The sequence below is a fragment of the Bos grunniens genome, chromosome 22 (assembly GCF_055505025.1).
Source record: "Bos grunniens cultivar Pamir isolate PY7600 chromosome 22, Bosgru_T2T1.0, whole genome shotgun sequence".
Lineage (NCBI taxonomy): Eukaryota > Metazoa > Chordata > Mammalia > Artiodactyla > Bovidae > Bos > Bos grunniens.
Window position 1 is genome coordinate 44473738 of NC_141186.1, and position 26461 is coordinate 44500198.

The window sequence follows — 26461 nt, forward strand, 5'->3', positions numbered from 1 at the left end:
TTTCCAAGACACCGGTTACGTGTCTCGGTCCAGAAGTTTGCTCTAATGCTTATGTCTCGTCTCCAGAGTTGGACCCATACCGGGAGGATAGGGAGGGATGATGATGATGATGTTGGCCTTGCTCTTTGGGGACTGTGCTGGTGTGACTTACCCATCTGTTCATCAGGCATCCCTGGGGCCAGTGTTCGTGTGACACAGTAGGGGGCTTGATAGTGAATCATCTCGAAGCTCAAAAGCAATGCATCACCCTCCGTAGGAAGCGCTAGTAGGCGCATCACCCTCCACAGGAAGTGCTAGCAGGCATACAGCTTTGCAAGGAGGTGGCCTGGGTTATGTGAATGTCAGGCTGAGCAGTGCAGGGGGCAAGAGTGCTACATTCTGACTGATGTGGTTTGAAGCCTGGCATCATCGATGCTTCCTGGCTGTGTGATCTGGGGCAAGTTACTTGAGCTCTCGGTGCCTCTGATTCCCCATCTATAAATCTGAAAAATAATCTTGTGTTGTCAGCATTAAATAGGCGATCGCGTGTTAGGTTCTTATCTCCTGATGGATGACTTCTGTTGGAGATGGTGGTGTACTAGCCGGTGTCAAGTTCAGAACACCTAATGTGTATTGTGTGCCTCACATGCAGCCACTACAGTGCATGACAGACGCTGTTCCTAGCTCCCCTCAGTACATCAGCTCAGCTAGAAAATGTGAGTATTCATGTCAGCTCAGGAGGGTACTATTATTATCATTTCACTGATGAACAAACAGAGAGGTAAGTGACTTGCCTAAAGTCACAGAGCCAGTGAGTGGTAGATAAGTGATTTGAAACCCAGGCAGCTGGCTCTAGAGTTCTTGTTCTTAACCACTACTCTATACAGTCTCCATGAAATAATAAGAGCTGTTCAGAGCACTTCCCATAGGTCAGGAAACATTCCAGGCATTTTCTATAGATTGATTCATTTAATCTTCACAAAAAACCCTCTGAAGCGGTTGCTATTTTTCTACCAATTTTATAGTGAGGAAACTGCTAGAAAGGGGTGAGAATGTGGCTGAGTGGAGTTCACATCCTCATGAGCTGGATGATGTAAGACAGAGAGGCTGATGTCTATGAGCCTCGGGGTGGCTGCAGGCTAAGAAGGGATTGATGATAAGAATCATCAATTCCTGGAGACCTGGCGGGGTGAGACCTTCTCAGAAGGTGGTGGTTTAATTATTAGTGAGAGGGCTTTACTCACAGACCCCAGGTTTGTTCTTGTCTCCTGGTAGCTGGGGCAGGGCGGTGAGCTCCTGGCTTCTTAGGGGGAAGAGGAATTTAAAGAAGTGTCCCCACCCCCAGCGTGGGCCTGCTGTGGACTAGGGCACAGCTTGGCCCCACCACAGAGGCTGTGCTGGGCCTTGAAGGTGACAGTTCTGCCCTTGGGGAAGTGAATACACTGTGAACCTGTCCCAGCCACGTGGGGGCAAGCCGTCTGATAAGCCTGGGTCTCAGTCTCCTTGGGCTTTCCTGGTGGCTCAGAGGGTAAAGCGTCTGCCTGCAGTGCGGCAGACCTGGGTTCGATCCCTGGGTCGGGAAGATTCCCTGGAGAAGGAAATGGCCACCCACTCCAGTACTCTTGCCTGGAGAATCCCACAGACGGAGGAGCCTGGTAGGCTACAATCCACGGGGTCACAAAGAGTCGGACACGACTGAGTGACTTCACTTTCACTTCAGTCTCCTTAGATGCAAAACCAAGTGTGTCTGGGATCAAAGCATGTGATTAAAAGCACCCAATGCAGAAACTTTATATTTTCACCATGTGGAATAAGCAAGTCTTGTGGCCTTTATTTTACACACTGAACCTGTGGAACTTTGCAAGACACCTTCTCAGCAGCCAGTCCCTCTTGTCAGCTATGTGAGCTGTGCTGTTTCTCCCTCCAAAACAACAGTGGGAGCTATATTCTGGTTGTTGAGCCCAAGTTTGTGGGTTGTTTTTTTTTTTTCTTTTTTGGTCTAAGTAATTATTTTAAGCATGAAGTTCTGGGTCATTGTAAGGTTCTTGGAAAATGCTGCCAAAGTATCCTGTGGAAACATTATACCAATTTATTCATTCATCATTGTGAGGCAAAATGTCTGATTCTCTGCATTCTTGCCCACACTGGTTATGAGCATGTCAAATCTGCCGATTTGAAAGGCAAATGTGCTCTTTATTTAGATTTCCATTTTGATAGTTACTAAGGAGGGTAACATCTGCTGGATCATCGAAAAAGCAAGAGAGTTCCAGAAAAACATCTATTTCTGATTTATTGACTATGCCAAAGCCTTTGACTGTGTGGATCACGATAAACTGTGGAAAATTCCAAAAGAAATGGGAATACCAGACCACCTGACCTGCCTCTTGAGAAATCTGTATGCAGGTCAGGAAGCAATAGTTAGAACTGGACATGGAACAACAGACTGGTTCCAAATAGGAAAAGGAGAACGTCAAGGCTGTATATTGTCACCCTGCTTATTTAACTTCTATGCAGAGTACATCATGAGAAACACTGGGCTGGAAGAAGCACAAGCTGGAATCAAGATTGCCGGGAGAAATATCCATAACCTCAGATATGCAGATGACACCACCCTTATGGCAGAAAGTGAAGAGGAACTCAAAAGCCTCTTGATGAAAGTGAAAGATGAGAATTAAAAAGTTGGCTCAAAGCTCAACATTCAGAAAATGAAGATCATGGCATCTGGTCCCATCATTTCATGGGAAATAGATGGGGAAACAGTGGAAACAGTGTCAGACTTTATTTCGGGGGGCTCCAAAATCACTGCAGATGGTGATTGCAGCCATGAAATGAAAAGACTCAACTCCTTGGAAGGAAAGTTATGACCAACCTAGATAGTATATTCAAAAGCAGAGACATTACTTTGCCAACAAAGGTCCGTCTAGTCAAGGCTATGGTTTTTCCAGTGGTCATGTATGGATGTGAGAGGTGGACTGTGAAGAAAGCTGAGCTCTGAAGAATTGGCGCTTTTGAACTGTGGTGTTGGAGAAGACTCTTGAGAGTCCCTTGGACTGCAAGGAGATCCAACCAGTCCATTCTAAAGGAGATCAGTCCTGGGTGTTCATTGGAAGGACTGACGCTGAGGCTGAAACTCCGGTACTTTGGCCACTCATTCAAAGAGTTGACTCATTGGAAAAGACCCTGATGCTGGGAGGGATTGGGGGCAGGAGGAGAAGGGGATGACAGAGGATGAAATGGCTGGATGGCATCACCGACTCGATGAACATGAGTTTGAGTGAACTCTGGGAGTTGGTGATGGACAGGGAGGCCTGGCAAGCTGCGATTCATGGGGTCGCAAAGAGTCGGACATGACTAAACTGAACTAAAGGAGGGTAAACATTTTTTTGTTTATTGGCTGTGTGGATTTCTTCTTTGGTGAACTGTCTATGTTATGGCAAAACATTTTAGTGTTCTTTTATTAAAACTATTTTCTGATTACAGAATTCACTTATGCATATCCTAAAAGTTCAGATCGTGTAGGAATGTGTAGCATTGCAAGTGCAGGTTCCCAGGATCAAACCTAACCGCAAGAAATGACCACAGATGACAGTGTGAACCTTATGTTTCTTGTGATTTTCTAGACATTTCTGAATGCCCTCATTTCACCTTAAAGATTTACAAAGGTTCAAAAAAAGGTCTTTTGCTGAGTGGCATTTTTATTGAATAAAAGTAGCAGATTTATTTTGATAAATTGATTTTTTCTGAGAAGCCGTGCAGCCTAGTGGAGGGGAGCATACTGAATTTGGGGTCCCCACTGACTGCTCTCATGTCTCCCTGTGCTCAGCTGGGTGTGTGCAGTCTGTGGGCCTGTCCAGCCCTGGGATCAGTGCCCATGAGCTGCCCAGAGGAGCACTTTCTGTTTTGAATGTCAGGCTGCTGATCTGTCAAGGCGGCAGCAAGAGGATGAGGGCTCCTGACCTCTCTCAGCATCAGCATCGGGCCAGTGCATGGTGACAGTAGTTGACAGTAGTCATCGGTAACAGCCAGCATCTCCCCTGCATGGCCTTTACGTGCTCCAGTCTGCTTAGACCTCACAGCAACTCTGTGCAGCGTAAAATCTAATATTATCCCTGGTTTTCACACATAAGACAGGTTCCTAGAGACCACATCATTTCCTGAGGATCCCCAGAAAGCAAGGGCCAGAGAGCCAGAACTCAGACCTAGCCCTGCCAAGCACTGAAGCCCCTCGGGAGGTTAGCCACTTGCTCTGCAGCTCTGGATAGCCTCATGAATCCCACCTGCCTGTCCACCTTCATACATATTAGTCTGGTCCAGATGTATCCAGGGACCTGAGGAACCCCCAGGAGGTTATCATTTTGGTAAAGTCTCGAGCAAGTTGGAAGCAGGTAGAAAGATGAACTCAGGAGCTGCATCCCTGAATCAGGGCTCTGGAGCAAAGATGGGGAGAGCACCTGTGCCTGGGTGGCAGGATGCGGTTGTCATGGCAGCAGCTATGGTAGCGCTGATGCAAGTGCTGGCCCTGTTCCCACTGGAGACCAGCTGGTGAGCTGGAAGATGAGGTGCCCAAGAGAATGTGCTGGACCATCTTTGATAGAAATAATTGATAAATAGCACATAACTGATCAACATGGTTAATTTTTCTCTCCCAGTTTATGGCTTTTGTGGATTAGGTGGCCAGAAAATTCTTTTTTTTTTTTTTCCAGAAAATTCTTAGGCAGTTTGGTGGGACTCTGGCTGAGAGCAGGCATCCTGGAATCAGGCTGTCTGGCCCTGACCTCTAACTCTGGGGCATTTCCAAGGCTAAGTTCTCAGTGCCTCAGCCTTCTCTTCTGTTATGGCCCTTATTTCTGTTAGAGCCCCCATGAAGATGAAATGCATTAAGCCACAGAAAAGACATAGCAGCGGTATTACTATTCTTCTTATTATTAAATTGGTAATAATAGTTCCCACTTTTACTCAGAATTCCCTTCCTCTGAGTAATTCTCTTACTCAGAATTCTGCCCTCTTACTCAGAATTTTGGGGGTGGCTTGCTGTGTGTCATATGATGAAATTACCTCAGTTTGAACGGTGCCCTTAGCATCACCTTTCTCTTTTCTGCACATACGCTGCAGCAAGTCTGATGTGGTCCCACCCCCCGCCATATTTCACTGACAGTTTGGGAATAAACATGTTTTAATGTGTGGCCCCAGTCAGTGCCAAAAACAGCATTTATGGAGCTTCTAATTACCTTGGAGACTGTGGTAGGTCCTATATTAGAGAGTCAATAAACTACTTTAAGTGATGCTGGCTAATTTAAGAATTTTGGGGTGTTTTTGGAGTTGGAATCAACAGAACATTTGTTAGAGATGCTCAATTCTGAAGACTAATTTTAAAGGTTGCGATTTTCAATTTGGAAAATTGGACCACCTGCATACTGATTTATTAGCATTTGATCAATATATTACTAAAAAAAAAAAACTGTGAGGACTTCCTTTTGCTCTTCTCTAGGCAAAAAGCCCTTGTGGAGCCTCTGTCAGAGAGGAACTGGTAAACTATGGTGTCTGTAAATATAATTTTTGAGTTGGAGCTTTCCAAGATTTGAAAAACATGAATTTATCCCCCTCCTTTTTGTTTCTGGTTTGTGTATAACTAATTAGAACAATTCTAAAGGCTTTTCTTAATTTTGTTAAGACAAAAATTGGATAGTTTAAGGTGATTTTTTAAAACATGTCTTCTAAGGATTATTTGATCCAAATCCATTTAAAACATTAAGAAAATTCAGCCATTAACTTTTTTTTTTTTTTAGAATGTTAACATTGTACTCCATTTGTTTTTTTCATTCTCTCTCACTGTCCTAAAGAGAGGAGGGATTGATGCCTAGATATTCTTTCTTTATTAGCTGCACTTGCCTTTTTTTCTGTGCCTGGGCTTTCTCTAGTTGCCGTGAGTAGGGGCTACTCTCTAGATGCAGTGCGGTTGCTTCTCTCGTTGCAGAGCACAAGGCTCTCGGGCTTCAGTAGTTACAGCTTGCGGGCCTTAGAGCTCGGGCTCAGTAGTTGTGTTGCATGGGCTTAGTTGGGATCTTAACCAGTCCAGGGATTGAACCCTGGTCCCCTGCATTGGTAGGCGGATTCTTATCCACTGTACCACCAAGGAAGTCCAGCCACTAACTTTTTCAAGCTGCAACTATTGTTTTAATCAAAGCATAATGTGCACACAGTAAAGTGTACCAATTTGAATGGATTTTTACTTGCAGATGTAGAAAAACTGGTAAGACTAATCTCTGATTATTTATTATCATTATTTAAGATTAATTGCATTTCACATAAAGAGGAACCAACCCTGTAACACTGGCTCTGGGTCTGGTACGTAGTAAGCATCTTAGTTCCCGTCTCCTTTCCTCTGTTGTCACTGATTCTGCGGTGGTTTTCACATCCGTTTCTCTGTCCAGGTTTTCTGGAAGCAGGCTGCCTGGGTTTGAATCCTAGCTCTGCACCTCCTGGTTGTGTGATTTGGGGCAAGTCACTTAACCTCTCTGAGCTTCGTTTTCCTCATCTATGAAGTGGGAATAATAGCAATGCCTACTTGTAAAATCGTTTTGAGGACTAAATGAGTTAATATTTATTAAGTACTGAGTATAGTGGTACATAGTAAGTGTTAAAAAAAATAAATAAACCTTTAAAAGTGTCATTTTCATGACAGAGAAGTTGAGTATTCTCCTGGTCCATAAGGCAGAGGTCAGTGGTGTTGATAAACTGGGGTGACCGAGACCTGATTCCACATCCTTGGAGTTGCGGGCCATTGACTCATCAGTGGAGAGCTCCAGTTTCTTATTTCAGATGAGGGGTCGGGGTCAGTGCTCTCACTGTTGGCTCATTGGAAGGTAAGGCGCGTACAAGGAGTCCTGGTTAGAAAAACACACGCTCGGGAAAGAACAGGCTCTCCCCAGGCAAAACTTTAGAAAAACAACAATCTGCTGCTCCTTGATTAAAGGGTAGAAAGCTAATTATCCTTTCCGGAGGGACGTGAAGCCACTCTCTGCCGGGCTGTGACCTGGAGAGGCAGGATGTGGATTGCCTTAGGAGGTAATGAAGCCTTTCCCGTTGACAGTGTGCCATCATTCAGACGGTCACAGGCGGGAAGAGGGAGAACCAGCCCCGTGCTTTTAAAAGCAGCCCCCAGACGCTTTAGAAACAGCATTTGCAGGTCAGTGCTCGGAGCATATGAAAAAATAATTTTCTTCAACTGGATTTCCGAAAGACCTTTGTTACAAAGCGTCCCTTCAAAAATATCCTGTAATTTCTGCTAACTAGACTAGCTCATAATTAGCTCGACTATTTGAAATTTAGCACTGCCAATGAGAAGTCATCCATGCAACGATGATGCGGGTCAGGATGCCAACAAGGGGTAACCAGGAAACGTTATTTTTGTGCTGAGTAAATGCCAAGAAGTATTAAGTCTAGTTTCTTCAGTCAAAGGAGGAGACTGTGATTCCATCTTGGACATTTGTGTATGTGTTTTCTCACTGTCTTCCATACCATCCTGTTAGGAATAGGAAGTTCCTGTTGACCTGTACTCTTTGGCCAAAGATGTCAAGAAAGTTCAAAGAAGTCTTACAAATATTTTTTGAGCATCTTCCATGTGCCAGAGGCTGGGGATGAGGCATTAAAAAGACAGGAGTGCCTGTCCTCAGGGAGCTTACACTTTTTATTTTTCTTTTTTAAGTTTCCAGTATCACTGTTTTTATAGCATTTTAGTTGAGACATTAAAATGTCTTGTCAGGGATCCCAATGGGACAGCCATGCCTTTTTAAATCTTTTAATGCTTATAACTGAATTATTTGTGCATAGGGACCAAACGTGTTTATTTTTTAATCTGTTTATTTTTAATTGGAGGGTAATTACCTTACAATATTGTGTTGGTTTCTGCCATACATCAACATGGATCAGCCATAAGTATACATATGTCCCCTCCCTCTTAAACCTCCCTCCCACCTCCCAGCCCATCCCACCCCTCTAGTATGTCACAGAGCACCAGGTGTGAGGGGAGCTCACATTTTAATGACTCAGTGGACTAGCCAATACCTAAGATCCTTGTCAATTTGTATTTTCTATGAATAATACTTCTGGGTAATCTGCAGACATATCCCTCTCAGCTCTTGTCCCCCCAGCTCCGCTTACTTCCTTGATTTATCAAGTCAGCAGGGATTTCTGCTTTGCCAAATTCAGTGAGCATTTCTCCTTCCCATTCGTAATGACATAGTAGAGCACCCCTTCCCCTAAACACTTTCTTCTCTGGCCTCTGGGATGCCCCCACTCACTTTGTCAGGACTCCTCTTCTGTCTGAAGGCTGATGACTCTTGAATACAGTCTCCAGTTCCTTAAATTCAGCTGCAGATTCCACATCTCTATTTAGAGGCCCGTACCAAAACACTTGCCATATTTCAAATGCAGTAATGTCTGCTCTTGATTTTTGTCCCCAAAACTGCTGCTCTGATAAGTCTTTCTCACCTTCGCAGTTGCTCAGCCTAAAATTCTTAGAGCATCCTTTATTTCTTTTTTATTTCACCCCCTGTGTCAACCCAACAGCAAATCCTGTTACCCTGCCTTCAAATATGTACATAATTCTAGCACTGCTCACCAACCCCACTGCTCCCATCTTGGTCCAGGTCCCTGTTGCCCTCATCTGGGCCACCCTCTCCTTCTCCCTGCCCTTTGTCCTGTCTCTCTAGCTATTATCTCCATGCAGCATTGAGAACAGTCCTTTTAAAACTTAGACCATATTTCCTCTCTGTTTAGAATCCTTTGTGGCTTCCCAGCTCACCCAGAATGAAAATCCAAAAGACCTGGCCTTCTAGTTCATCACCCAGAAGGAAGATAACTCTTAAAGTGGACCTTTTGTGTACCAGGCACAAAGAGCTCTACATATATTAACTCATTTAATCCACACAGTGGCACTGTGTTATGAGTGTTCTAACCTCCATTTTACAGAAGGGAGAAGTAGGAACAGAGAGGTTAGGTCACTCGCCCAGTGTCACACAGCTGGTGAATAGCAGAGATGGCTCCAGCATCTGCGCTCTTAACCACTGTGCCCAACTGTCCCTTGATGGCTCCACCTGAGAGTCACTGAAATTTGTCAATAGCAGTCTGTCTTCTGGAAGATTGCACTCATGAAGAATTGTCCTGAAGAGACTAGCTTTGCAGGAAGCTCCAGTGTAAGAAGCAGCACAGCAGAGTGGCTTGTGAGCTGGGAGCAGAAGACAGAAGGGGTAATGCTGCAGAATCTCTGAGCACAGACACCCAGCTGGGGGTGGAGAGTGGGAGGAAGCACAGAAAGCCAGAGGCTGTGGGAACTTTTATCATTGTTGAATAATTCACGTAAATATGTGCCTCAGAAACAGACTAGTAGGGCTGGCTTCTCACAGTCCCTGTAAAACTTCACATCTAAGCCATTTCTGTCAGTTCCCAAGCTGTACAGAATGGTCTCCTGGCTTTTATTTACATATTTCCCTTTTCTGGAATAGTTAATATAGTAGCATTTTACTTTGCATTGTTATTCATGAGCATTTTTTCCATGAGATGTATATCTTTTATTTTGCCTGAAAATTGCAAACAGGGGAGCCTGGCGTGCTATATTACACGGGGTTGCAAGGAGTTGGACATGACTGAGCAACTGAACAACAACAAGCTTTACTTTCCCCTCATTTTTTAAAAAATTGTGGTAAACTACACACAACGAAGTATTAGCAATGTGAAGTGTTATAGTAATTGAGTGGCATTAAGTGCATTCACAGTATTGTGCACATGTCACCTCATTCTGGACCTTTTTATAAATTACCCTCAAAGGAAACTGTACACGAATTGAGTAGCCACTGTCCATTTGCTCACTTACCCTAGCCCCTGGCAACGCTTGTCTGCTGTTTCTGTGGATTTGCCTATTCTGGGTATTCCATGTAAGTGGAATCATACAGTATGTGGCCTTTGGTGTCTGACTCTTTTCACTTTGTATAACATTTTCAAGATTGTTACATGTTGTAGCATGTATCCGGATTTCATCCTTTTTGTGGTTGAATAATACTCTATTTTATGCATGTATATCACATTTTGTTTATCTATTTTCATTCATTATTTGATCAAAATTTTATATATTTTCAGTATGGTTACTAGAGTATCAGCTATGTGCTAGACACTGCTTCATCCTGTATCCTGAATATATAAAGAACCTTTACATATCAATAACAGAAATGAGAATCCCTTTATATAAGTGAGTAAATAAGCCTGAACAAACGTTTCCCAAAAGGGGAATTATAAATATAATAATTTCATGAGTTTAAAAATCATTTCAATCTCTTCTTTTTAGTTAATTCTGAAATTAGTTTGGTTAGAGCAATTCTTAATTATTTAGCAACAGATCATAAACATTAGTTTGAGATATGCTCCATTTGGGAAAGAATTCCATTTGTTGCTCCATTCAAGTAGACATGTGACCTAAAGATCATCTCCATTGGTTTTTCTAGAGACTATGTCTCTAAAGCCTTTGTAAAAATACTTTGCACCTTTGAATGTTTCTGAATTCAGATGGATACAGATATCTTTTTGGAGAATGTCCCACTTTATGTGGGTCTCAACTTACACATTTTGAGTGGTCACTAACTGCTGAAACATAGAGCAGTGAATTTTCAAAGTTTGAGGGTCTTTGAAACTGTTAAGTGCTGTTTTTCTATAACTGAGCTGTCCAGTAAGGTAGACACATGCCACCTGTCCCTGCTGAGCACTTGAAACATGGCTAGTGCCAATTAAGATATGCTGCAAGGGTGAAATAGTGGATTTTGAAGATTTGGTATAAGAAATGTAAAATATTTCTAATTTTCTCCTGTTGATTGCATGTTGAACTGATAATACTATCTGGATATATTGGACTCAGGAAACTGTATTATTAAAATTAAACTTACCTGCTTTTCTTTTCTACCATTTTAATGTGATTCATAGAACATTTTAATTTACATATGTTGCCCACATGCTATTTCTATTGAACAATGAGTGCTGTTCTAAAAATAACAGGCGCATGGGTGGAGAATGGGAGAGAAGTCTGAACAGACTTGACTTCTTTGCCTTCAGAATCTTGAAGATGTCCCACGGGGGAGGCTGCAGTGGATCTGTATGCTTCCAGGGGCCTCCCTGTAGGTCTCTGCCTTCACCCTGGATCCCCCTCAGCTATCTTCTCCTCTCTCTAGCCTGATGGATCTTTCTTTTTTAAAATAATGTTTTTGGATTGTAGTTGATTTACAATGTGTCAGTTTCAGGTGCACAGCGAGGTGAATCAGTCATACATACACACATATCCACTCATTTTGTTTGTTTATTCTTAGATTCTTCGGCTATACAGGCCATGCAGAGTGTTGACTAGAGTCCCCTGTGCTCTACAGCCCTTTCTTATTAGTTATCTATTTTACGTAGTGTGTATATGTCAGTCCTGAGTGAGTGAATGAGAGTTGCTCAGTTGTGTCCGACTCTTGTGACCCCACGGACTGTAGCCTGCCAGGCTCCTCTGTCCATGGAATTCTTCAGGCAAGAATACTGGAGTGGGTTGCCATTTCCTCCTCCAGGGAATCTTCCTGATCCAGGGATTGAACACATACTTCCTGCATTGCAGGCAGGTTCTTTACCATCTGAGCCACCAGGGAAGCCTACTATTAAAAGACATTTTTAAGTATAAAGACAGGTCAGCTTAAAAAGTATCAGGAGATACATGCTTCACTTTATCTTATAATCTATAGACAAAACATAATTAAAATCTGTACACCTTTTCCAAGGAATACCCGAGACAGAAGTAGCAATCAAGTTATAAATGACAACCATCAATCAGATGATATAATTTAGATGAAGCTTATCTCTCTCAAAGAGTTGGGGACAGTCAGTCCTAGTCTCCCAGTTTATCCACAGGGATCTTTCTAAAGGCAATCCTCATCATGTCACTCCTCACTTTACAATTTTAGTAGCACCCCGTTACCCCCAAGCCCAGCTTTTAAGGCTCTGCCTTGGCCACCTGCTCTGCCTCATCTCATGTGTCTCTGCTGCCTCCTCCACCTGTCAGGGCCTTTTTATAAACATCATTATGATTTCCATTATAGGCACAATAGGTTCCCATAGTAATGATTTAAAAATACATAATGTAAACGGTAATGTCCACATTTGTGCCGCCTAACCCCCACCCCAGCTATGTCATCAGTCACTGTCAACAGTCAGGTGTGTGCTCTTCCAGGGCCCTCACCCTGCACACACACTGCTGATTCTGTGTGTGTGTGTGTGTGTGTGTGTGTGTGTGTGTAAACCTCGATGGGTTTACATGTTGTCTTGTGTCTTATTTCACATATTTTAAGGTTTCTGCTAGTGAGGATTTAGATTTACCTCACTATTCTTAATGGATGCTTGAGATTTTGTTATATAGCTTTGCCGTGATTTATTCCTGTTTATTACTATTTTTAATTCTACAATTTTTCACCCATATAGCAAAATATCAGCTATTATAGTATCCACCTCTGTATCCCCATATAGATTGAATAAGCAGCAACATTTTGCCCTGTTGGCTTCAGAATTTTTATGTGAATAACGGAAACATTCCATGCAGAAAGGAAGCCTTGTGTGTGCTCCACCCAGTCGCTCTCCCCTCTTCATGCCCAGAGGGAAGGAAGCTGCCTTCTGCAGTTGATACAGCCTGTTTAGTCTTACATTTCTACTACATGTGGCCATCAACAGGGTGTTACTTTGTGCATTCCTCAATAGTATCATTACCATATGGGTATCTCCTGTGACTTGAATTTTCATTCTTTTTTTTTTTTTAAGATTTTTCATTATTATATAATTCTATGTTGTCTTCCATTTGATAAGAATGAATACAGCTAATGGATATAGCTTCATTTAATCCATTTCCTTATTCACAGAATTTGAGTTGTCATACTTTTAATTCCAGTTGTTCAAATGTGTTGTCTCTGCTTCTTAATTCTGGACTCTTTTTTATCTTCTGTGAAACAGCCTGTCTAAGATTGGAATGATCTGTTTTGAAAGTTTTGTAGAATTCATCGATATAACTGTCTGGTCTGGTGCTTTCTTTCATTTTTTTTTTTTATTAGTTATTGAGGTTTTTAGGTTTTGTATTTCTCCTTGAGATATTTTTGATAGGTTCTATATTTTGAAGGAATGTATGTTTTAAGTTTTCAGATTTAGCAGTGTCAAGGCGTTGTTAGCAGTCTTTTGTCATTAACTTGATGTTGTGTCTATAGTGCTGTGCCTCCATCCATAAGAGTATTTGCAGTGTTCTCCCTGCCCCCTTTTAACGTGATCAGTTTTGCCAGTTTTATCTGTTTGATTAATCTTTTCAAAGATCAGTTTTTTACCTCCTGCACTTTGAACATGCATTTCCTGGGGCCTGGCCTGCAGTTCCCTTGTCTCATCACCTGGCCGAGTCTTTCTTCTAGCTCTGTGGCACTGTGTGGGGGTATAGTAGGTGCTCAGGAAGGAAAGGGAAAGAAATTAATGAGAGTCTATTATACATAAAGAGCTACAGATTCATTCTCAAGGAGAGAAGGCCCTCTTTCAGGGTGTATTCCCAAAAGGACTGTTGTAAAGAGGATGTAACTGGTGTTGAGTGATTGAACCAGCTGAGCAATCTGAGGTTCTGTAATTCTTTTTTCCATAATTTATCAGGAAGTAAAAAGCTGGACTTGCAGCCATGGCGTGACTGGAGTGAGACTGAGTGTGAGTCAGTGAGCTACAGAAACAGGTACCAAGTAGTGCCTTTCTACTTATATTTAAGAGAAAGACAAGCCGAAGTGATGAGATGTCCATTTTGCAAACTCTTTCCAGTGGGCTTCTCCAGGAAGACTTGGGTCTTTACTGGGGTAAGTACCTGCCAGTCCATCCTTGATTATATACTCAAAACAGAAACTAAAAAGACATTTAAGTGAAAGAAATCACCACATCTTCAGTGGTCCAACCAGAATAAGAAATACCTGGCTTTAGTTTTTCTTATAAAGTGTAGCTGTTTTCCTAGTAATTCTACAGCTTCTCATGGAGAGAGAGGTAAAACAAAGGAGAAGAAATTCAAGGAAAGTTTTGTTAGCAAGAGGCTCTGGACTGATAGTTAAGATATTAAAATATTTGCAACACATAAAACATGCTGGCAAAGGTGGTAATCTTTGAAAAGGAAGAGGAGAGTGGGAAACCAGGAAATATCAGTAGAAAGGCAGGGCTCTTTTCACAGTTACATTATGTTCATATTTATGACCATGTTATTGTCACCTAACAAAATATTCATAGCATGTTAAAGCCTTTGTTTTATTTTACTTACATTACACAATTTGTAAGACTGAGTTGTAAATTTCATTGTCTCTCTGGCAGGAGCCTTGCCAATGAAAATGGCAAGTGATATCTTCCTTACTGGTTATGTTGATTCAATAATAATAACAGCAAGTTTGAACAGCTATTAAATATCAGACTCTCTGCTAACATTTGTATAATACATTGTTATTTTAAATCAACTATTTTTATTCCCTTATATAGCACATTAATTTTTCATTTTTATACAAAGAGATTATTATCCCCATTTTCCAGATGAGAAGATAGAGGCTCAGGGGGAGTAGAAAGTAGGTGGCCTGGCTGAAGTCCTCCAGCAAGAAAGGGAGGGAGGCACTCTTGGAGCCCCAGGTCTGAGCACCAGACTTCGGCCCCCACGGAGCCGGCGGCAGCAGCAGCCAGACTCCCAGGCACTTGGGAGATGCTGTGGGTGCAGTCATCATTCTCTGCTGGTGGGAGAGAGTCACGTTTGTTTAACATGGTGGGAAAATGCGTTCTGTTTCTAGCCCTGAGGCCAGTCACTCCTGACCTTATTCTGATTCCAGCCACGCACACTCCTGAATCTGAGATCTTTCCCTAGGTGCACCTTGACTCCTGACTGTTCACTCTTACCTTGGGCATTTCTGTATCTACTGTGAGCTCTCCCTAGTGTGGAGAGTTTATAACTTTTCTTTCCAGTCTTTCCTAAGATTGTAACCTCCTTCCAGTCAAGAATCTGCGCCTCCCGTCTCTGCAGTCTCTATCCTGCCGCTCGCCCAGCCCTGGCTCACATCACCCCCTCCTTCTGTGGAGGGTGGAGGTGATCCCTGGTCAGCACTGCCCTCCTGACATCCGAGGGTGGGCTGTGCTTCCTAACCACGTGTGCACGTGCCGTGCACAGACCTGGGTCACTTAGGGGCCTGAGGACCCCATATACAGAGAACTCCCCCCAGTGTAGCTTGGATCTGAGAAGCCTGTAAAACCAAGTGCCATTTTCTCCCTTGGACTTTTGCTGACAGTGCAAAGAAGTTGCCTGTAAAACAAAAGAAACATACCCAGGACATGCCCCTTCTGTGGTGCCCATCTGGCCTTGACTGGCTTCTGAGATGCTGTCCTTCATGCTTGCCAGTTCCCCTGGGCTTCCTAAAGGAGCCTTCTCAGGAGGGTGCCTTTTACTCCCCGAAGCCATCTTTTGAGGCCATGTGGGTGGTAGTGTTTGGCTGGAGAGAAGGAAACTATCAGGGGACTCTTGATGCCAGATGAGATTGTTAAAAGGGACTGCAGCCAAGGTGAATGATCTGGAAGCTTGGCTGGTGGTGGAATGCAGGGGTTGGGGAAGCAGCATTTGGAGACAGCTGTCTTCTAGATAGGTTTCCTGGCACTTTCCCCAGCCAGTGGGGGTGTGATCACGTTGCCCAAAAGTCTGGACTGATGGACTTGCTCTGATGCATTGTCTTTGTCTATGAGGCCTCTTAATGTGAGGCCCCACTAAACCGCTGCCCTCCCACAAGGAACCCCCAGGCTGCATTCTTCCAAATGCGTGGAAGCCCTCTTTGGTGGGGCTTCTGTCTGTTTGAGAGGGGCTACATTCCCTGAATCTGGAGTCCGGGACATCTGGGTATGAATCCCACTTTGGCCACCTACCAGCTATGTGACTTCTGGCGTCTGGTTTAGCCTCTCTGGACCTCAGTTTACCCTGTCTGTTAAAATGTGATAATGGTAATATCCCCATTATGCCATAATAATATACAATATTATATGAAAACATATTATGATACAAAGTTACCATTATTGTATATTTAAATGTATGTAGTGTTCTTGCCTGGAGAATCCCAGGGACAAGGGAGCCTGGTGGGCTGCCATCTCTGGGGTCGCACAGAGTCGGACACGACTGAAGTGATTCAGCAGCAGCAGCAGCAAGGCCATACATGTAAATGTATAAAATATGATAATATGTAGTGCCATTGTGATGTATTAACATTACAGTATAGCAGAGCAGAAGAACCCGTCTTCCTGTTATTCTAAGATTTAGATTATGTAGGCAGAATACTTAGAACAGTCCCTGGCACAGCATGTAACTCCGTCACTGTTAATTATCATGACTGTCATTTTCTGTGGACTGCAGCGTGTGAAACAGGGACATACTGACTCAGAATGTTCTGGTATATGTTGTTGCTTTGGAAGCAGTGAAGCTCATCGGGTAATTAGAAGAGCAAAGCCCAATTATAACCTGGGAGGAGAGGGAACGGTAACCAGGGAGAAGTACTGTTCAGTTCTAAGTTTGTTTGTGTGTGTGCTTTTTTATTTAAGGGAGAAATATCTTTTCAGAAAAGCTGAGACCAACATGGTACCTAATAAGAGAAGAGTATTAAATCTAAATAACCGCCCACATTTGCTCTGTTTGTCTTGCGAGGTTATTAGCCTGGGTTTCCATTGTATGCGTGGGTAAGGAGGAGGGTGAGACAGAAGAAGGGGGTTAGATGCAAAGACACGTCGGGCGGGAGTTCCCATCTGTTTCAGCCCGTTGTCCCAGCTCTGCTGTGGGCACTGGGCGGACATCTGCTGAGAACTTATAAGTGACAACACTGGAGTCAGAGCCCTCCTCTCGTCTTGGCTCTGTGTGCTGGGTATTATCTCTCCTGGTTTGCACATAAGAATATGAAAGCTCAAGAGCTTCAACCTTGGGCTCAGGGTCACACAGCTAATAAAATGCTGTGGGATTTGAGATCACACACTTGAGACCAGAATCCTGATTTCACCTGTGTGATGAGAGTCAAGTCACTTAATATTTTTTTAGGTCCCTGTTTTCTTATTTATGAAGTGGGTCCAACAGTGAACCCCAGCTCCCAGTGGAGAGTAGTGACTATAACTGCTCAGCATAAGCTGTTTTAAGTTCTCAGTGCCTGTCACCTGCTGCTGTTATTATAATTACCTTGTGTTTTGTTTGTTTATGTCTTCTGCCTGATTCAAGGGGTGGACATGATGTGTTCTGGTATGGTAGAGCCAGCCCAGGTTTTTATCAGGCCTGACATTCTGCAGAGCCTGTGCTGTGGTCACCACAAGCATCCTGCCTTGCGTTCCTGCTCACTGTGGCAGGGAGGTCAAAGAAGAGGGGTGAGTATCATGTGAAAAACCAGCACCACCGCCCTTCAGCACATCAGTGACTAAGCCTCAGGGCAAGTCCAAGGGGACCTCCTTCAGGGATGCTTTTCAGTGAAGTAGTACTTCAAGCAAACACAGCATTTGACTATTCATATAGACAGATATAGCATTTTGGGGAGGAGTCATCTATCTGCTGCTGCTACTGCTAAGTCGCTTCAGTCGTGTCCAACTCTGTGCGACCCCATAGACGGCAGCCCACCAGGCTCCCCCATCCCTGGTATTTTCCAGGCGAGAACAGTGGAGTGGGTTGCCATTTCCTTCTCCAATGCATGAAAGTGGAAAATGAAGTCGCTCAGTTGTGTCCACCGCTCCATAAAAACGTCATAATACATGTTCCTGTGGGTATGTTGCAGTCACAAAATTAAATTCACTTTACAAGACAGAAGTAAGGCATTCCTGGCGTGTCTGCGGCCTCCCAGCCCCCTTCCCGCATCTTTCCTCTTTTGTACCGTTTACCTGCCACTTGTGTGGACCCGACTTGAACCTGCCTCTGTTGCATCTAGGGAGATTGATTAGTGCGGAGAGATTAATAGGCAAGGAAGCCAGTTCTGACTTGTCAGGCAGCAGCTGCTTAACAGTTGCCCTGTCAACCGTCCCTTTAGAAGTCCAGGGAGCCCAAGTGTGGCCTACGTGGAGGAGCAGGGACTCCCCAGCGCGCGAGCAGCAAGGGAGGGTTCCTGGCTGCGCCCGAAGCTACACACATCACCTGGGGGCCTCCCTCTGGGAGCCTCCGTTTGCGAAAAGTAAAGACTGGAGTTTGGTCTGGCTCTATAATTGCATTCAGTTTAGACTTTCGGTTTTCTTTTAAATTTTCCTGTTTTTAAAGGTGAGGGATTGACTTTTCTCAGTGACTTTGGAGCTTTCCTCCCGGGGGCCTGGGAAGGAGTCTAGAGTGTGTTTGGCTGCTCAAGATTGCTGAGCTGTAGAAAACTCCAGCCACCTCACCCTGCCTGGACCATTTCTGCAAGCATCTCTCCTTCTGATGAAACTCCATCTGAAACTGGTGATTTCCTCTGAATAATGAGTGCATCTCCTTTTCTTGTCCTCTTCCAGGCCTAAACGGCAGCGGCAGAACAACTTTCCCATGTTTCCATCTCCTAAAGACTGGAATTTCAGAGGGGTAAGTGCTTTCCCCTGAGCAATCCCACCCATTACTTGTCCTCTTCTGGGTGCTGCAGAGAGGACTCAGCTGAGGTGGACTTTACTAGCCAAGTCTCCACCAAGCTTCTGTGCTTTACCACCTGGGGAAGTCATCTTTGCATCAGCGCCTGTGGTTTAATTAAAAAGCTCCAAGTGGTTCAGTAAGTACCCAGTGATGTTTGCCTGCTCTGTAGGTGTTGGGTTACAGGAAGCATCCTATGAAGAAGCCAGGAGATGTCAAGGTTGATGAAGTGGGCACTGTGGCTGTTTCGGGGGAACAAGAAAGGTGCAGAGTGAAGGCAAAAGAAATCAGAAATATACTGTCTGTACATATGTAGTTTTATGACTGTGGGGAGCTTTAGTTTACAAAAGGAGAGAGGTCTGTACGCTTTAAACATTAGATGCTGAAGGGAATCATGGAATTCTCTCAGTCACAAAGCTCTTAGACCCTTAGAGGTGTAGGGAGGGTCGGATTTAACCTTTGCTTGATGCAAAATTCTCTTCCTTTATGTAATAGTGATAATAATAGTAGTCAAAGTGGCCCATCTGTGTGTCAAATTGAATTCTAGCTCTGACTTCAGGAACCGGACTCTTGCCTGTGTAGAGTACGCTCTGAGCTCTGTATCACCAACAGGCCTTTGCATACGTTGTACCTTATGCCCAAAACAGCCTCCTGCTGCATGATACCACACTCCTGCACACACTGGACAGGCCCACCCACTTCACCCATTGGGTCTAAGCTTTGACATCACCTTCCATGGGAATGCATCGTGTCCGCCCCTTAAATCTAACCTAGAGGCATCTCCTGTGGATCCCTGTAGTTCTTTTTCTCATTGTTAAAAGATTGTTAGTTAACATGTAGTGACATTTAAGATTGGAAGCCCCAAGCATTGGAGACCTTATCAGTCTCTCTTGTTACTGCATTATCCCTGGGCCTAGCACAGTGCCTAGAACATACATATTTAAGGTGAATGAATAAGTGGAATGAATGAATAAATAAATCTCTCACATATATCTGACACAAAATTCACTTCAGATTATGTTTCAGGTTCTTTAGTCTTTCGGCAGTGTTTTTACTGGTTCAGTTCACCTTTAATATCCTACATACATCTCAGTCATTTTCCCCAAATGTCTTTTTAAAAATACAAATCATGGCTCTCTTTTAGCTAAGTTTTCAGTATGCTTTTAACTGAATACAAAGAGAAATGTGTTGGCCTCTTAAGTAGGTATGTGTGTCTTACCGAGTCTAAGTCATGTACCTCCTCGGTTGGTTATGGTTTTGTGAACAAGACCCCCATTTCTCAAAGTGTGTTCAGTTGGATGATCATAAACATTAAGTGAAAAAAAAAGGCTTGTGTGGTCCAACGGACTTGGGACACCCTGAGAGCACCAAATTAAAGTATGTTCACCATGCAGGACTTCTCAGAGCCTTCAGTGTGTTGATGCGCATGGAGACCACGTGAAGGAGAGCTGATGGAGTTTGCATGGAGCATCTCCCAAAGTCATTGGCCATAAACCTTTGTTGAAAAAATAGTGTGTACACACTTTGACAGGGTTGACATCTGTAGTTGGTTTTGAACTAAAGAGAAGTTGAACTGTTTTGAAAGTTTTTATTTTCTCTCCCTCTCTACCTTCCCTCAAGTGTACCACCCACTTCCTTCTGATTCAACCTCTACTAGGGTTGAGGTCCATCTAGGATTTGCCTGGAACTGTCCTGGCTTTAGCACTGAAAGCCCCATGTCTTGGGAAACTTCAGTCCCGGGCAAGCTGGGACAACTTGATAACCCTACCTTTGGCTAAAACTTCTTCAACTGTTTGTCCTTGAAAAATGTTTCATGAATTTTTAAGCTTGAGTCTGATTTGTAGATCTTACTGCTGAAAGGGAACTGTTAGACACATACTTGGCTTAAGGGACGTTCTGTCTGTCACAGCCTTGCAGGGGTAACATTTAACACTAGTAATTTGCTGCAGGGGAGCAAGCAGACAACTGGCCCCTGGCTAATTAAAACCACATAGGTAACAGAATCTAATGCTTTGTTGACTTCAGAATCATCCTATCAGCCCTCAAATTCATAGCCAGCTCATAAGATTTCCCCCAAGAGTTAAAAGTGTCGAAATGACTAGAGTCTATTTAGGTGGTCAGGTCAGTTGTGTTTTTCTTGGTCTCTTGTCTTTGTTTTGATTCTTCTGGCCCCTGTGGCTTCCTGGTAAAGTTAGACAAACTGACCTCAAGACCACACCAGAGAGAGATGGTTCAGGGCCTGGCCAATTGCCAGATTCCTCTGTGGCCAAAGTCATCCCTCTGTCCCTTGGAGCATAATATTCCATGGCCTAAGGGGCGTGGAAGAAAACCCAAGCCAGTGGGAACACCGTCACTCCCAGCTCTGTAAGCATAGTTATGGTAATTGGAACTAAAGAATAAGAAGCATCCAGAATGCCAGGAGGAAAACATGGGAGGCATTATCTAATTGATACATTTTCTATAATGAAATGTGACACTCAGGCCTGCTAGACTGTTCTAGGGCAAGACATGTGTTCTATGAACTCTTCATTTTCTTCTTTATTTGGAAGGAAAGGGTTTAGAACCTCTGTGATAGCAAATTTCCCATTTTTATATATGTGGCAGAGAAAAACATTAGAAGCATTTGCATTTCCATTTCTTTTCAGCTCGTGAAGCAGAAGGAGCCTGTGTTACTTTCTCGCGTCCTGGACATGTGTGGGGTTTGGGGATAGGGGTGCGGGAAGAGATGGTGAGAAACGGATTGGAAAAGGCAAGAGGAGAAAGAACCACATGGCTCTAAATGAGAAGTGAGATGGAGACACATGAGGGCCAAGGAGGGAGCATGGGACGGGGCGCAAGGTGGGGAGAGGGAGTGGTCAATGTCTTAAGAAACAGACATTTTGGGAAAAGAGAGATGTTTCAAAATGTCAGTAATTTTAAGGAAGATCTTGCTGAGTGAGTGTATGGTAACCGCCTCCTTGTTGTTCCCTTTAGATCCACTGCAGATCTCATGACTTCTTAAAGCCTTAGGAATTGCATTTATGGTTTTCCTCTTTTTGGCTGGAGTTTCTGGCCTCCAAGAGCCTCAGGAAGGGCTGGTGACACCTGGATGACACATCTTTTCTATGTACCAAGCGGTTCAGTCCTTTCATGAGTTACTGCTGCTAATTGTTGGCTGTGTCCTTTGATTCCCATACTCCTCTAAGGAGACAGAGGCCCTGGGTGTTACAACTGCCTGGAATTTCTCTACCCTCCCTGGCCAGGGCTGGTGCTGTGCTGTCTCTCACCAGAACATGAATGCTACAGATACGTTCAAGGAGAGAAGCCAGGGGCATGGTTGTGGTTGGGACAGTTATGGCAGGAAAATTACAGGTGAGACCCGAACAGGATGGGGAGAATAAGAAGGCAGGACCCTCAGAGAGGTGGGACCCTGGGGGTGTCTCACCCTGTGTCAGCTCCTCTGGATCTGGTTCAGTTCAGTTTAGTTCAGTTACTCAGTCATGTCCAACTCTCTGAAACCCCATGTACTGCAGCATGCCAGGCTTCCCTGTCCATCACCAGCTCTCGGAGTTTACCCAAACTCATGTCCTTCGAGTCGGGGATGCCATCCATCCATCTCATCCTCTGTCATCCCCTTCTCCTCCCGCTTTCAATCTTTCCCAGCATCAGGGTCTTTTCCAGTGAGTTGGTTCTTCGCATCAGGTGGCCAAAGTATTGGAGTTTCAGCTTCAGCATCAGTCCTTCCAATGAATATTCAGGACTGATTTCCTTGAGGATTGACTGGTTGGATCTCCTTGCAGTCCACGGGACTCTCAAGAGTCTTCTCCAACACCACAGTTCAAAAGCAATAGAATGGGAAAGACTAGAGATCTCTTCAAGAAAATTAGAGATACCAAGGGAACATTTCATGCAAAGATGAGCACAATAAAGGACAGAAATGGTATGGACCTAACAGAAGCAGAAGAGATTAAAAAGAGGTGGCAAGAATACACAGAATAACTATACAAAAAGATCTTCATGACCCAGATAACTACGATGGTGTGGTCACTCACCTAGAGACATCCTGGAATGCGAAGTCAAATGGGCCTTAAGAAGTGTCATTACAAACAAAGCTAGTGGAGATGATGGAATTCCAGTTGAGCTATTTCAAATCCTAAAAGACAGTGCCATGAAGTGCTGCACTCAATATGCCAGCAAATCTGGAAATCTCATCAGTGGCCACAGGACTGGAAAAGGTCAGTTTTCATTCCAATCCCAAAGAAAGGCATTGCCAAAGAATGCTCAAACTACCACACAATTGCTCTTATCTCACATGCTAGCAAAATAATGCTCAAAATTCTCCAAGTCAACTTCAACAGTACAGGAACCGTGAACTTCCAGATGTTCAAGCTGGATTTAGAAAAGGCAGAGGAACCAGAGATCAAATTGCCAACATCTACTGAATCATATAAAAAGCAAGAGAGTTCCAGAAAAACATTTACTTTTGCTTTATTGACTACACAAAAACCTTTGACTGTGTGGATCACCACAAACTGTGGAAAATTCTTAAAGAGATGGGAATACCAGACCACCTGACCTGCCTCCTGAGAAATCTATATGCAGGTCAAGAAGTGACAGTTAGAACTGGACGTGGAACAACAGACTGGTTCCAAATAGGAAAAGGAGAACGTCAAGGCTGTATATTGTCACCCTGCTTATTTAACTTGTATGCAGAATACATCATGAGAAAGGCTGGGCTGGATGAAGCACAAGCTGAAATCAAGATTGCCGGGAGAAATATCAATAACCTCAGATACGCAGGTGACACCACCCTTACGGCAGAAAGTGAAGAAGAACTAAAGAGTGTCTTGATGAAAGTGAAAGAGGAGAGTGAAAAAGTTGGCTTAAAACTCAACATTCAGAAAACTAAGACCATGGCATCTGGTCCCATCACTTCATGGCAAATAGATGGGGGAACAATGGAAACAGTGAGAGACTTTATTTTGGGGGGCTCCAAAATCACTGCAGATGGTGACTTCAGCCATGAAATTAAAAGACGCTTGCTCCTTGGAAGAAAAACTATGACTAACTTAGATAGCATATTAAAAAGCAGAGACATTACTGTACCAACAGAGTTCCATCTAGTCAAAGCTATGGTTTTTCCTGTGGTCATGTATGGATGTGAGAGTTGGACTATAAAGAAAGCTGAGCGCTGAAGAATTGATGCTTTTGAACTGGATATGGTTGGGCATTGTAAAGTTCAGAATTCTGACCCTTTATTGTGAGAATATTCGCTGCAGCTCCTCCAGTAAGCTGAGACAGAGAGTCACAGAGACAGAGTCAGGGAGGAAACTCATCCTAGAAATGTGAAAATCTCTGGACCACAACACCTGGCATTGCCTGTAGTTAACTTGAAAATATTTAACAAGACCTTCCACCTCATGCGAAGAGTCGACTCCTTGGAAAAGACCCTGATGTTGGGAGGGACTGGGGGCAGGAGGAGAAGGGGATGACAGAGGATGAGATGGCTGGATGGCATCACCGACTCGATGGACCTGAGTTTGGGTAAACTCCGGGAGTTGGTGATGGACAGGAAGGCACGGTGTGCTGCGATTCATGGGGTGGCAAAGAGTCGGACACGACTGAGTGACTGAACTGAACTATGTATGAGACATTGTTTTAGGTACTAGGTCTGAGATTTGAAAGAAATAGCAAGCAAATTTCAGGGCCATACTGGTCTTGTCTCTTTCTCCAGTGCTTGGCCTTTATACTTGCCTAAACCGTTTGGTAAGAAATGTCTGAAGCTTTGGAAGGGACTTTGAACATTATGTGTGTGTGCCTGTGTGTGCTCAGCTGCTAAATCCTGTCCGACTCTTTGCGACCTCATGGACTGTAGCCTGCCAGCCTCCTCTGCCCATGGGATTTCCCAGGCAAGAATACTGGAGTGGGTTGCCATTTCCTTCTCCAGGGCACCTTCCCAGCCCGGGGATTGAAACTGTGACTCCTGTGTGTCCTGTATTAGCAGGCGGATTCTTTACCACTGAAACCACCAGGGAAGCTCTTAATGTCGTACCCCAAACCTTTTCATTTTCAGTTGAGGAAAATAAGGTTTAGTGTATTAGTCAGGACTCTTCTGGCTGCTAGTGATAGAAACACAATTATAACAAGCTCAAGTGGAGAGGGAAATTTATTGGTTCATGTAACCGAGGGAAACTGATGGATAGGCTTCAGGTACAGCTGTATCCAGGTATACTCTCTCAGCTTTGTCACTTTTGAGGTTTTGGTCTTATGTTCTCCTATTGCACGTGAACTGTTTTAGAAGGAGGTGATGACCACAAATAGCCACACGTTTCCAGACAAAAGGGAGTTTTTGCTTCCAGAATCCTGATGTGAAATCCCAGCATAGGACTCTTATTGCCCTGGTTCCACTCACATAGTTATACTTTGGCCAGTGACTGTGGTCAAGAGCACTGGACAGAGCTTGGTCATGTGCTCCTCTGAAGGAGCTGGGTTGACAGAGTTTCATGATTGGCAGTTCTACTGGAGCCATTGAAAGTGGGGAAGGGACATTCGCTCCAAGGAAAAGGTTGTTGTTGTTAATAAAAGGTTAAAGGGCATTCATTCAACAACAAAGACACAAAATTGAATAAGACACAGTCTTCATCTCATGTACCTTAACGTCTAGTAGATGTGTAGGTAAACAAATTATTTTATCATAGCAGAATGTCAGAGTAGGAGACATATGACAGAGCTGCTTAACAGGGATTGAAAACAGAAGGTCACTAGGCCAGATAGTAAACACTCGTATTTTCAAATGATCCCTTTGTTACATGGCATGGGTAACATGCGGCCATCCATGGCTACAGCCCCTGGCACTGTTGGAGGTGAGTTGGGAATCCCTCTGGGTGTGGGAGGTCCAGATGTTTGAGGGGTCACTGGATGCCTGAAATTTAGTGCAGGGTTTAGGAAGTATGTCATATGTTTTAGGGCAAAGGTCTTCATTTATTTTTAGCCACACTTTCAGAGTTCTGTGGTCCATGTATCTATGGCTGTAGTTCTGATGGTAGAAAGTACAGTTAGGTATGTGAGACATTTGTAAAAAGATTGATTTGAAGGCCCTTCAAAGCCAGTAGAGGTTTATTCATCTTGCTGGGGTTGAAAATGGATCTTACTGGCCTTTGAAAGCGATGCTTGTTACATAGGCTTGCTGGCCCGTTGTGAGCCCCTTCCCTCCAGCCTGCCCCTGACTTCTTTCTGCATGGACTTTGGGCCTTCTCTCCCATACCCTGAGTATCTACAGTTGCCTGTTAGTCTTCTCTCTTCTTTGGCACTTTCTGGGTACATTCCTGGCACAGTTAATGCTACTTTAACTAATAACCTCCTACTCCAAGGAAGAGTTTGGTACCATCACCGAAGAGAGTCCAGTTTCTAGACAGACAGGAAATAATGCTGGTGAGGCTCAAAGCCAAGAGAATTAGGAGTAGAGTCACATCTCCAGGCAATAGGTCTGTGCCTGCTCCAGGCCGCCTGACCCACCCCCAGGCCCCATGTTTGGAAGGAAGTTGGCAAACCCTAGATGAATATTTCTTGAAGATCAGGCTGAAATGCTGCCAAATTCACAACTCATTAGAGTGACAGTCTCTAATACTCAAAACTCCCCTCGCCCCTTCAGCGTTTACCGTAGCCTCACCCCTCTTTTGCCAAAGAAGGTGGCATGGCTTTTTCTTCTCTCGCAGCCTCGGTTTGTACATTTACCTACATTATTTAACATCAGCTCCAAGCAAGGCTGTGGCAGTGCTGCGTGGTAGATAGTACCTGTCCCATTTCGAATATGAGGAAACGGAGCGCACACCTGCTCGCTGCCTGAAGTCACAGCCACGGTGAGTGGCA

The 26461-nt window shown here is 43.9% G+C and overlaps 1 protein-coding gene across 12 annotated transcripts in view; it reads left to right on the top strand.

Annotated features, from left to right (window-relative positions):
* The window catches only part of ARHGEF3 (Rho guanine nucleotide exchange factor 3), a 312981-nt gene that overhangs the window by 83332 nt on the left and 203188 nt on the right, over positions 1-26461 (top strand). For 10 of the 12 annotated variants that reach the window (XM_086367396.1, XM_086367397.1, XM_086367403.1 and 7 more), the window contains one exon: positions 18505-18571. The exons of 1 other annotated variant lie outside the window; for it this stretch is intronic. In XM_086367396.1, the coding sequence (XP_086223522.1) occupies positions 18505-18571 (67 nt within the window). Of the gene's footprint in view, positions 1-13662; positions 13739-18504; positions 18572-26461 lie in introns of all 12 variants that reach the window. One more of the 12 variants, XM_086367401.1, reaches the window with a different exon arrangement.